This window comes from Entelurus aequoreus, linkage group LG10 (assembly GCF_033978785.1).
Source record: "Entelurus aequoreus isolate RoL-2023_Sb linkage group LG10, RoL_Eaeq_v1.1, whole genome shotgun sequence".
NCBI lineage: Eukaryota > Metazoa > Chordata > Actinopteri > Syngnathiformes > Syngnathidae > Entelurus > Entelurus aequoreus.
The window spans coordinates 45,238,872-45,252,201 of record NC_084740.1 but is presented as its reverse complement, the minus strand read 5'-3'; the positions used below and the strand labels follow the sequence as shown (position 1 = coordinate 45,252,201).

At 33.9% G+C, this 13,330-nt stretch overlaps 1 protein-coding gene across 18 annotated transcripts in view; it reads right to left on the bottom strand.

The window, feature by feature from the left end:
• tenm4 (teneurin transmembrane protein 4) overlaps window positions 1-13,330 on the bottom strand; it is a 312,747-nt gene that overhangs the window by 72,784 nt on the left and 226,633 nt on the right. For 9 of the 18 annotated variants that reach the window (XM_062060986.1, XM_062060973.1, XM_062060978.1 and 6 more), the window contains 5 exons: window positions 10,114-10,233; window positions 7,833-8,094; window positions 7,338-7,605; window positions 4,997-5,140; window positions 176-425 (listed from right to left, as the gene is read on the bottom strand). In XM_062060986.1, coding sequence (XP_061916970.1) covers window positions 176-425; window positions 4,997-5,140; window positions 7,338-7,605; window positions 7,833-8,094; window positions 10,114-10,233 — 1,044 coding nt within the window. Of the gene's footprint in view, window positions 1-175; window positions 426-4,996; window positions 5,141-7,337; window positions 7,606-7,832; window positions 8,095-10,113; window positions 10,252-13,330 lie in introns of all 18 variants that reach the window. The other 9 variants (XM_062060970.1, XM_062060972.1, XM_062060974.1 and 6 more) reach the window with 1 other exon arrangement.

Here is a 13,330-nt window from a genome sequence, read left to right as displayed (position 1 = left end):
CCTGCAGTGTGTTGGTGTCTTTTGTAGTTTGTGAGAATACAGAATGTGTATTCCTGCTGTAGGAGCACTTGCATTTAGAGGAGGAGCTACACTTGGTGAACAGCAAAGAGTGCAAATGGAGGCGTTAGTGAATGTTATGTTTTAAATGGATGTATTATTTATAAATGCATCTCACCTGAGCTCCAGCACGCTGGTGACGTTGCCGGTGGTGTAGATCCTCCTGACGTAGTTGAAGTCGCCCACGTACAGGCTGCCGTCCCAGCCGCACGCCAACGCCACGGGCGCCAGCAGCTTGTTGCCGTCCGCCATGCCGTTACAGCTGGGGCAGGAGATGCTGCGGCGCCGCCCGTTGCCCATCACGCTGCCCACGACGGGCGGCTGCTGGGAGATGAAGATGTTCTCCCCGTTGCCCATGTGGAGGATACCTGCGCAAAGGTGAGTGTCAAACACATCCATGTGGAGGATACCTGCGCAAAGGTGAGTGTCAAACACATCATCCTCACGCTGGTGGGTGGGCGAACACCCCCTTTATATATTCATCTATGTCATACATTTATGTTTATATTTATGTCATACATTAATGTTTTCCATTTATGTTTATATTTGTATCATACATTTAGGTCATACATATATGTTTATATTTTTTATCATACATTTATGTCATACATATATGTTTATATTTTTATCATACATTTATGTTTATATTTATATCATACATTTATGTTTATATTTTTATCATACATTTATGTCATACATATATGTTTATATTTGTATCATACATTTATGTTTACATTTATGTCATATATATATATGTTTATATTTTTATCATACATTTATGTTTATATTTATGTCATATATATGTTTATATTTATATCATACATTTATGTTTATATTTGTATCATACATTTATGTTTTCCATTTATGTCATATATATATTTGTTTATATTTATATCATACATTTGTTTATATTTGTATCATACATTTGTGTTTACATTTATGCCATACATTTATGTTTATATTTATGTCATACATTTATGTTTATATTTATATACTACATTTATGTTTACATTTATGTCATACATTTATGTTTATATTTATGTCATACATTCATGTTTATTTATATCATACATTTATGTTTATATTTATATCATACATTTATGTTTACATTTATGTTTACATTTATGTTTACATTTATGTCATACATTTATGTTTATATTTATGTCATACATTGATGTTTATATCTATATCATACATATATGTTTATTTATATCATACATTTATGTTTATATTTATATCATACATTTATGTTTATATTTATATCATACACTTACGTTTATATTTATATCATACATTTATTTTTATATTTATGTCATACATTTATGTTTGTATTTATATCATACATTTATGTTTATATTTATATCATACATTTATGTTTATATTTATATCATACATTTATGTTTGTATTTATATCATACATTTATGTTTATATTCATATCATACATATATGATTATTTATATCATACATTTATGTTTATATTTATATCATACATTTATTTTTATATTTATGTCATACATTTATGTTTGTATTTATGTCATACAATTATGTTTGTATTTATATCATACATGTATGTTTATGTTTATGTCATACATTTATGTTTGTATTTATGTCATACATTTATGTTTGTATTTATATCATACATTTATGTTTATATTTATGTCATACATTTATGTTTGTATTTATATCATACATTTATGTTTATATTTAAATCATACATTTATGTTTATATTTATGTCATACATTTATGTTTATATTCATGCATACATTTATGTTTGTATTTATATCATACATTTATTTTTATATGTATGTCATACATTTATGTTTATATTTATGTCATACATTTATGTTTGTATTTATATCATACATTTATGTTTGTATTTTTATCATACATTTATTTTTATATTCATGTCATAAATTTATGTTTGTATTTATGTCATACATTTATGTTTATATTTATATCATACATTTATGTTTATATTTTTATCATACATTTATTTTTATATTCATGTCATACATTTATGTTTATATTTATGTCATACATTTATGTTTGTATTTATGTCATACATTTATGTTTATATTTATATCATACATTTATGTTTGTATTTATATCATACATTTATGTTTATATTTATATCATACATTTATGTTTGTATTTATGTCATACATTTATGTTTATATTTATCTCATACATTTATGTTTGTATTTATATCATACATTTATGTTTGTATTTTTATCATACATTTATGTTTATATTTATATCATACATATATGATTATTTATATCATACATTTATGTTTATATTTATATCATACATTTATTTTTATATTTATATCATACATTTATTTTTATATTTATATCATACATTTATGTTTATATTTATGTCATACATTTATGTTTGTATTTATATCATACATTTATTTTTGTATTTTTATCATACATTTATTTTTATATTCATGTCATACATTTATGTTTGTATTTATATCATACATGTATGTTTATATTTATGTCATACATTTATGTTTATATTTATATCATACATTTATGTTTATATTTATGTCATACATTTATGTTTGTATTTATATCATACATTTATGTTTATATTTATATCATACATTTATGTTTGTATTTATGCCATACATTTATGTTTATATTTATGTCATACATTTATGTTTGTATTTATATCATACATTTATGTTTGTATTTTTATCATACATTTATGTTTATATTTATATCATACATATATGATTATTTATATCATACATTTATGTTTATATTTATATCATACATTTATTTTTGTATTTATGTCATACATTTATGTTTATATTTATGTCATACATTTATGTTTGTATTTATATCATACATTTATGTTTGTATTTTTATCATACATTTATGTTTATATTTATATCATACATATATGATTATTTATATCATACATTTATGTTTATATTTATATCATACATTTATTTTTATATTTATATCATACATTTATGTTTGTATTTATGTCATACATTTATGTTTGTATTTATATCATACATGTATGTTTATGTTTATGTCATACATTTATGTTTGTATTTATGTCATACATTTATGTTTATATTCATATCATACATTTATGTTTGTATTTATATCATACATTTATGTTTGTATTTTTATCATACATTTATTTTTATATTCATGTCATACATTTATGTTTGTATTTATGTCATACATTTATGTTTATATTTATATCATACATTTATGTTTATATTTTTATCATACATTTATTTTTATATTCATGTCATACATTTATGTTTATATTTATGTCATACATTTATGTTTGTATTTATGTCATACATGTATGTTTATATTTATATCATACATTTATGTTTGTATTTATATCATACATTTATGTTTGTATTTATGCCATACATTTATGTTTATATTTATGTCATACATTTATGTTTGTTTTTATATCATACATTTATGTTTGTATTTTTATCATACATTTATGTTTATATTTATATCATAAATATATGATTATTTATATCATACATTTATGTTTATATTTATGTCATACATTTATGTTTGTATTTATATCATACATTTATGTTTATATTTATATCATACATTTATGTTTGTATTTATGCCATACATTTATGTTTATATTTATGTCATACATTTATGTTTGTATTTATATCATACATTTATGTTTGTATTTTTATCATACATTTATGTTTATATTTATATCATAAATATATGATTATTTATATCATACATTTATGTTTATATTTATATCATAAATTTATTTTTGTATTTATGTCATACATTTATGTTTACATTTATGTCATACATTTATGTTTGTATTTATATCATACATTTATGTTTGTATTTTTATCATACATTTATGTTTATAATTATATCATACATATATGATTATTTATATCATACATTTATGTTTATATTTATATCATACATTTATTTTTATATTTATATCATACATTTATGTTTGTATTTATGTCATACATTTATGTTTGTATTTATATCATACATGTATGTTTATGTTTATGTCATACATTTATGTTTGTATTTATGTCATACATTTATGTTTATATTCATATCATACATTTATGTTTGTATTTATATCATACATTTAAGTTTATATTTATGTCATACATTTATGTTTGTATTTATGTCATACATTTATGTTTATATTCATATCACACATTTATGTTTATATTTATGTCATACATTTATGTTTGTATTTATGTGATACATTTATGTTTGTATTTATGTCATACATTTATGTTTATATTTATATCATACATTTATGTTTATATTTATGTCATACATTTATGTTTGTATTTATGTTATAAATTTATGTTTGTATTTATATCATACATTTATGTTTATATTTATGTCATACATTTATGTTTGTATTTATGTCATACATTTATGTTTATATTTATGTTATACATTTATGTTTGTATTTATGTTATAAATTTATGTTTGTATTTATATCATACATTTATGTTTATATTTATGTCATACATTTATGTTTGCATTTATGTCATACATTTATGTTTATATTGATGTCATATGTACATGATTAGTGTGCTGCCACAATGGCGTAAACAAAAGTAGTGAAGTGTAGTTAGTCACCAGGCGTAAACAAAAGTAGTGAAGTGTAATTAGTCACCAGGCGTAAACAAAAGTAGTGAAGTGTAGTTAGTCACCAGGCGTAAACAAAAGTAGTGAAGTGTAGTTAGTCACCAGGCGTAAACAAAAGTAGTGAAGTGTAGTTAGTCACCAGGCGTAAACAAAAGTAGTGAAGTGTAGTTAGTCACCAGGCGTAAACAAAAGGAGTGAAGTGTAGTTAGTCACCAGGCGTAAACAAAAGGAGTGAAGTGTAGTTAGTCACCAGGCGTAAACAAAAGTAGTGAAGTGTAGTTAGTCACCCACCAGTCTGCAGGTTGAGAGCGTGATGGTGGTCTAAGGTCCATCCTCCCAGTTTGGAGGCTGTGCTCTCGTAGCCTTGAAGCATCGCCGTCCTTTTCTCCCACACCACCACGTCTGCACACGACTCGTACTCCAGACCCACTGATACTTCAACACACATGTAGTACTGCAATATTACACACATATAGTACTGCAATATTACACACAAACTGTACTACAATAATACACACCTACTGTAATGCTATATTACACACTTACTGCACTACAATATTACACACGTATTGTATTGCAATATTACACATGTACTGTACTACTCTATTTCACACATACTGTACTACTCTATTACACACATACTGTACTGCAATATTACACACGTACTGTACTGCAATATTACACATATATTATACTGCAATATTACACACATACTGTACTACTCTATTACACACGTACTGTTCCGCAATATTACACACATATTGTAATGCAGCATTACACTTATACTGTACTACAATATTACACACATATAGTACTGCAATACTACACACATACTTTACTGCAATATTACACACATATTGTACTGCAATATTACACTTATACTGTACTACAATATTACATACATACTGTACTACAATATTATACACACTGTACTACAATAATACACACGTACTGTACTACTATATTACACACCTCTTGTACTTCAATAATACACACATACTGTACTACAATATTACACTTATATTACACATTTACTGTACTGCAATATTACACACATACTTTACTACTCTATTACACACATACTGTACTGCAATAGCACACACATACTGTATTGCAATATTACACACATACTGTAATGCAATATTACACACGTACTGTACTACAATATTACACACACACTGTACTACAATAATACACACCTACTGTAATGTTATATTACACACTTACTGCACGACAATATTACACACATATTGTATTGCAATATTACACATGTACTGTACTACTCTATTACACACATACTGTACTGCAATATTACACACATACTGTACTGCAATATTACACACATACTGTACTGCAATATTACACACGTACTGTACTGCAATATTACACACATACTGTACTGCAATATTACACACGTACTGTACTACAATATTGCAGTGTGACCTGTATGGCTGTTGATCAAGTATGCGTTGCATTCACTAGTGTGTGTGTAGAAGCCGCATACAGTATGTCATGTGACAGGGGCCGGCACGCTGGAGGAAAAGCAGACGTGACGACAGCTTGTAGAGGCCGCTAAAGACACGCCCCCAATATTCTTGTCTGGGTGGAAATCGGGAGAAATTGGGGAGAATGGTTGCCCCGGGAGACTTTGGAGAGGAGCACTGAAATGGGGGAGGGTTGGCAAGTATGAGTATTAGCAGTGAATGTGGTGTTACAAATTTGTCCCGCGGGCCAGAGTTTGACACGCATGTTGTACAGTAAGTCTCTCACGTCTCTCGCTTCTTTGCTCATGTGCTTCCTCGCTCACAGTGTTTCTGCTCCGTGGTGCTCACTGGGTCTTGTCCTGTGTCCTCTTCCAACAACCCTTCATCATCCCCTGGTATCCAGCTGTGTGTCTCGTCTCCCTGGATCCCCTCTGGACTCTCTGCTGCCTCCCTGGATCCCCTCTGGACTCTCTGCTGCCTCCCTGGGTCTCCACCTCACGCCTGCCTTTTGACCACAACGCCTCGCTCCAGCCCCTGACCTCCTGACCTCCTGCCTGTCCCTGGACCTCCGAGCCCTTTCTGGACTTGCGCACTGATCTCAACAGCCACCTTCAACAGCACCTGGTAACACTCCTCATATATCTGCTACACGTAGTCACACCTTATACATGTGCTTTAAACACACACTTCACATATTTGTATAAACTCGCTGCTCGCTAACGACGTCCCTGTCTCCGTGCATTCTCCTTGTCCCCCTGCACCGTTACATAATATTCCACAAATACTACAAGAAGAAGTAATATTCGAAAAATACTACAAGAAGAAGTACTTATCCGCAACAACTGCAAAAAGAAGTAATATTCCACAAATACTGTGCCTGTACCATCATACCATACCATAAGAACAACAACAATAATACTAATAATAGTAATAACAATAATAACAATAATAATCATAATAACAATAATAACAATAGAAATCATAATAATAATAACAATAATAATGATAATAATAATAATAATCATCATCATCATCATCATAATAATAATAATTATAATAACAATAATAACAACAATAATAATAATAATAATAATAATAATAATAATAATAACAATAATAATTTAAAAGAAGTATACATAATAGTTTACCAAAGGCCTGGGACAAGCCGTAGACCTTCTGGCCGTACACGTCAGTCTTGTCCCACACAAAGTCGTAGGAGAGGTTGGGGGCGGCGGGGAAGAACTTCCTGAAGAGGCGACCCTCCACCGCCACCATCAGGTGCACCTTCATCAGGTTGAAGGGGATGCTGGAGTGTGTGAGCGCCACCTTCAGCATGGACTTGTAGCCTGACGTCCTGCTGCTCAGGTATACTAGTCTCATGTCTGTACCTGGGATCCTCACTTCCTCCTGCAGGGTCTGCACGCACACACACACACACACACACACACACACACACACACACACACACACACACACACACACACACACACACACACACACACACACACACACACACACACACACACACACACACACACACACACACACACACACACACACACACACTCCATGTTAACTATTGTAGTTTTTATGTTATTAACTATTATAGTTAACTTTATATTGTGTGTGTGTGTGTGTGTCACCTGGATCTCAGGAACCACCGTGCCCCTCTCGGCGCAGGATCCGGCGAAGGCGGTGAGCGGCGCCGGCGTGACCACAGGGCTGGGCCGGGCGAAGCCGCTGAGGTCGCAGCTGGGGATGTCGTTCTCCTCGTGGCGCATGACGATGGTATCCATGACGAAGAAGCGTCCCCACGGCAACCAGAGAGTGTGCTCCTGGGTGATGAAGGGAGCCCGCTCAAAGTGCAAGGCCACCGCGATGCCACCATTGGTCAGGAGGTCGAAACTGAGGACGCCATCAGACCTTGGTTTAGGGAGTGTCACTAAATAGTCACCTCTTTAGTCATGTTTGGTTTAGGGAGTGTCACTAAATAGTCACCTTTTTAATCATGTTTGGTTTAGGGAGTGTCACTAAATATTCACCTTTTTAATCATGTTTGGTTTAGGGAGTGTCACTAAATATTCATGTTTTTATCATGTTTGGTTTAGGGAGTGTCACTAAATAGTCATCTTTTTAATCATGTTTGGTTTAGGGAGTGTCACTAAAAATTCATGTTTTTACCATGTTTGGTTCAGGGAGTGTCACTAAATATTCATGTTTTTATCATGTTTGATTTAGGGAGCGTCACTAAATATTCATGTTTTTATCATGTTTGGTTTAGGGAGAGTCACTTAATAGTCATGTTTTTTTTATCATGTTTGGTTTAGGGAGTGTCACTAAATATTCATGTTTTATCATGTTTGGTTTAGGACGTGTCACTAAATATTCATGTTTTTATCATGTTTGGTTTAGGGAGCATCACTAAATATTCATGATTTTATCATGTTTGGTTTAGGAAGCGTCCCTAAATATTCATGCTTTTATCATGTTTGGTTTAGGGAGCGTCACTAAATATTCTTGCTTTTATCATGTTTGGATTAGGGAGAGTCACTAATTACTTATGTTTTTATCATGTTTGGTTTAGGGAGAGTCACTAAATATTCATGTTTTTAACATATTAGGTTTAGGGAGTGTCACTAAATATTCATGTTTATCAATGACAAACACCGGTATCTGATATGGATATCAATGACAACATTGATATCAATTGATATCTGATACTTATATCAATGACAATACTGATATCTGATAGTGATATGATTGACAACATTGTTATCTGATATTGATATCAATGACAACAATTATATCTGACATGATTATCAATTGATATCTGACATTGATATCAATGACAACATTAATATCTGATATTGATATTAATTGATACCTGATATTGATATCAATGACAATAATTATATCTGATACTGATATTATTGACAGTATTGATATCAAATAATAATATCACTGACAGAACTGATGTTTGATATAGATATAACCCATTATTGATATAATTGAGAACACGTATATCTGATACAGATATCACACTGATATCTGATATTATTGACAAAATTGATATCTGATAATGATATCAATGACAACATTGATATCAATTGATATCTGATATTGACATCAATGACAACATTGATATATGATACTGATATCAATGACAGCATTGGTATTAATTGATATCTGATATTGATATCAATGACAACATTGATATCTGATATTGACACCAATTGGTATCTGATACTGATATCAATGACAAAATTGATATCTGATATCAATTGATATCTGATATTGATATCAATAACAACATTGCTATCTGATATTGATATCATTGACAACATTGATATCTCACATAGATATCAATGACGACATTAATCCCTGATATTGATATCATTACCAGCATTGATATCTGATATTGATATCAATTGGTATCTGATGCTGATATCAATGACAACATTGATATCTGATATTGATATCAATTGGTATCTGATACTGATATCAATGACAACATTGATATCTTTGATATGATATTCCTGATATCTATCTCAGCATTGATATCAATTGATATCTGATACTGATATCACTGACAACACGTATATAATAATATAATAAATATAATAATAATGTAATAACAATACAAATAATAATAATAATATTAATTTTGTCTCCTTGCATAGGTGAAGATGTGCTCTTGTCAAAGAAAAGAAGGACAAAGTGTGCCTTGCTGCAGGGCCAAGGCAGCTGCTCAGAGTTGCCGTGTTCTATGGTCCATGGTCCATGGTCCACAGTCCATGGTCCACAGTCCATGGTCCATGTTCCATGGTCCACAGTCCATGGCAGAATGATGTGTTTGTTTCTTTGAACCACTCAGTGCCAACATGGCCGCCCGTGATAGGAGGCAGATCAAAGGAGGTCTTTTACCTTCCGTCCTGCCTGCTGACGGTGTAGCCCAACGCCGGCTTGTTGATGAAGCTGATGTTGACGCCCACCAGCGGCGTCCCGTCCGAGGTCACCACCTGTCCTCGGATGACGCAGGCGTGCCTGTAGCACACAATGACACTATAAACGTTAGCGTGTCTTTAGCACACAATGACACTATAAACGTTAGCGTGCCTGTAGCACACAATGACACTATAAACGTTAGCGTGTCTTTAGCACACAATGACACTATAAACGTTAGCGTGCCTGTAGCATACAATGACACTACAAACGTTAGCGTGCCTGTAGCACACAATGACCCTATAAACGTTAGCGTGCCTGTAGCACACAATGACACTATAAACGTTAGCGTGCCTGTAGCACACAATGACACTATAAACGTTAGCGTGCCTGTAGCATACAATGACACTACAAACGTTAGCGTGCCTGTAGCACACAATGACCCTATAAACGTTAGCGTGCCTGTAGCACACAATGACACTATAAACGTTAGCGTGCCTGTAGCACACAATGACACTATAAACGTTAGCGTGCCTGTAGCACACAATGACACTATAAACGTTAGCGCGCCTGTAGCACACAATGACACTATAAACGTTAGCGTGCCTGTAGCACACAATGACACTATAAACGTTAGCGTGCCTGTAGCACACAATGACACTACAAACGTTAGCGTGCCTGTAGCACACAATGACACTATAAACGTTAGCGTGCCTGTAGCACACAATGACACTATAAACGTTAGCATGCCTGTAGCACACAATGACACTATAAACGTTAGCGTGCCTGTAGCACACAATGACACTATAAACGTTAGCGTGTCTTTAGCACACAATGACACTATAAACGTTAGCGTGCCTGTAGCATACAATGACACTACAAACGTTAGCGTGCCTGTAGCACACAATGACACTATAAACGTTAGCGTGCCTGTAGCACACAATGACACTATAAACGTTAGCGTGCCTGTAGCACACAATGACACTATAAACGTTAGCGTGCCTGTAGCACACAATGACACTATAAACGTTAGCGTGCCTGTAGCACACAATGACACTATAAACGTTAGCGTGCCTGTAGCACACAATGACACTATAAACGTTAGCGTGCCTGTAGCACACAATGACACTATAAACGTTAGCGTGCCTGTAGCACACAATGACACTACAAACGTTAGCGTGTCTGTAGCACACAATGACACTATAAAAGTTAGCGTGCCTGTAGCACACAATGACACTATAAACGTTAGCGTGTCTTTAGCACACAATGACACTATAAACGTTAGCGTGCCTGTAGCACACAATGACACTACAAATGGTAGCGTGCCTGTAGCACACAATGACACTATAAACGTTAGCGTGCCTGTAGCACACAATGACACTATAAACGTTAGCGTGCCTGTAGCACACAATGACACTATAAACGTTAGCGTGCCTGTAGCACACAATGACACATGCCTGAAATAACAAAATATTTGCCTCTGAGACTTACAGTATACCTGTAGAATTAGCTAAAAAGGCTAGGATGCTAACGTTAGCATGTTCAAATGCTAATGTTAGCGTGTGTGAAGTAGCCCAAACATTTGGCTCTGAAGCAAACACCTGGAAAATTAGCTAAAAAGATGTTCCAATCCAGGTGGTCATCTTTAGATGAGACCCCCTCCCAATCCACATGTTCCAATCCAGGTGGTCATCTTTAGATGAGACCCCCTCCCAATCCACGAGTTCCAATTCCTCCCTCCATGGCGAGCGAGTTGCTGGTCAGCCATTAAAAAGAAAAAAGTCTCCCATGACAGAATCTGCTATTTTTAACATCTTTATTTTAAACCAAAGTCAAGCAGCGGAACCAATTAACACGGCGCCCTCCAGGTGTCCTTACCTGAGGCTGCTGAACCCTGGCCTCCCATTGGACGCTGACATTATGCTAATGAGGCGGGGTCTCCTTCACCAGACCTTGGACTGCAAACAAGCCCACATTTTTTTTTCTTTTATCGCCTCTTTTTACCGACGTTCTTGTTTGCACACTTCCTGTCCTGACAGGAAGTGTGCAAGCGGAACTATCTTCCTCCCTGCCTGAGCGGCGTCACGTCGCTCGTCCTCGCCGTGTAAATGTTGACATCCAACAGGCTAAGATAAGTTAAGCTAAGGCGGCATGACCATGGTACAAAAGCGACAAGGAAAACAAACATGGAGGAAAATGTTCATTTGCTGCTTCTTCTTTGGCTTCAATGCAGTTTTTAGACACTCCAGTTGAACCTGGATCATCCTGAAACCTGGATCATCCTGAAACCTGGAACATAACTTTTTGCAATGTGTTTGTCCTTGCTGCTCAGTACAATATGGCTCAAAGTATATAACACTGCTAATCCCTCATCTACATGTTTGTTACATGTACAATGTTATAATATCATTATAATTATTATTATTATTATTATTATTATTATACCATACAATAATATTATATATATATATATATATTATATTATAATATAATAATAACATAATAATTGTATTTGTATTATTATAATAATATTAATATTATTACTTTTATTATTATCATTATTAATAACAATAATATTCATCATATCATAGGCATCCGTCCGTCAGTAGTGACGATGGGTTGCGCCTGGGGGAGTTCATTCTTTCTTGCAGCGGCGGCTGTGGCTGTACAGCCCGACTCTGGAGTGACAGTCTCTGGTGCAGTTGGCGCAGACGTATGGGGAGGGTTCTGACACAGGAGCAGGTCCCGCGTCGCGCAGTTTCCGCTTTTGTCTCCTCGCCTGCAACAAGGAGATGTGCTTCTCCTCGGCACGGCGGGTTCCTGTAGCAACAGTCTGCCTCCAAACGTCGCTGTCTTTTGCAGCTTCCTCCCAGTTGTTGTGGTCGATGCCTGCTTGTTTCATGTCACGTTTGCACACGTCCTTGAAACGCAGTCGGGGGCGACCAAGGGGTCTGGAGCCTGTTGACAGTTCGCCGTACAGGACAGCTCTGGGGAGCCGGCTGGGGCCCATCCTGTGGACATGGCCAAGCCATCTGAGGCGGCGTTGGCTGAGCACGGTGAACAGGCTGGTGGAGTGAGCACGGTCTAGGACTTCCATGTTGGGAACTTTGTCCTGCCATGAGATTCCCAGGATGCGGAGAAGACAGCGCAGGTGGAAGCTGTTTAGCTGTTTCTCATGTCTGGTGTAGGTGGTCCAGGC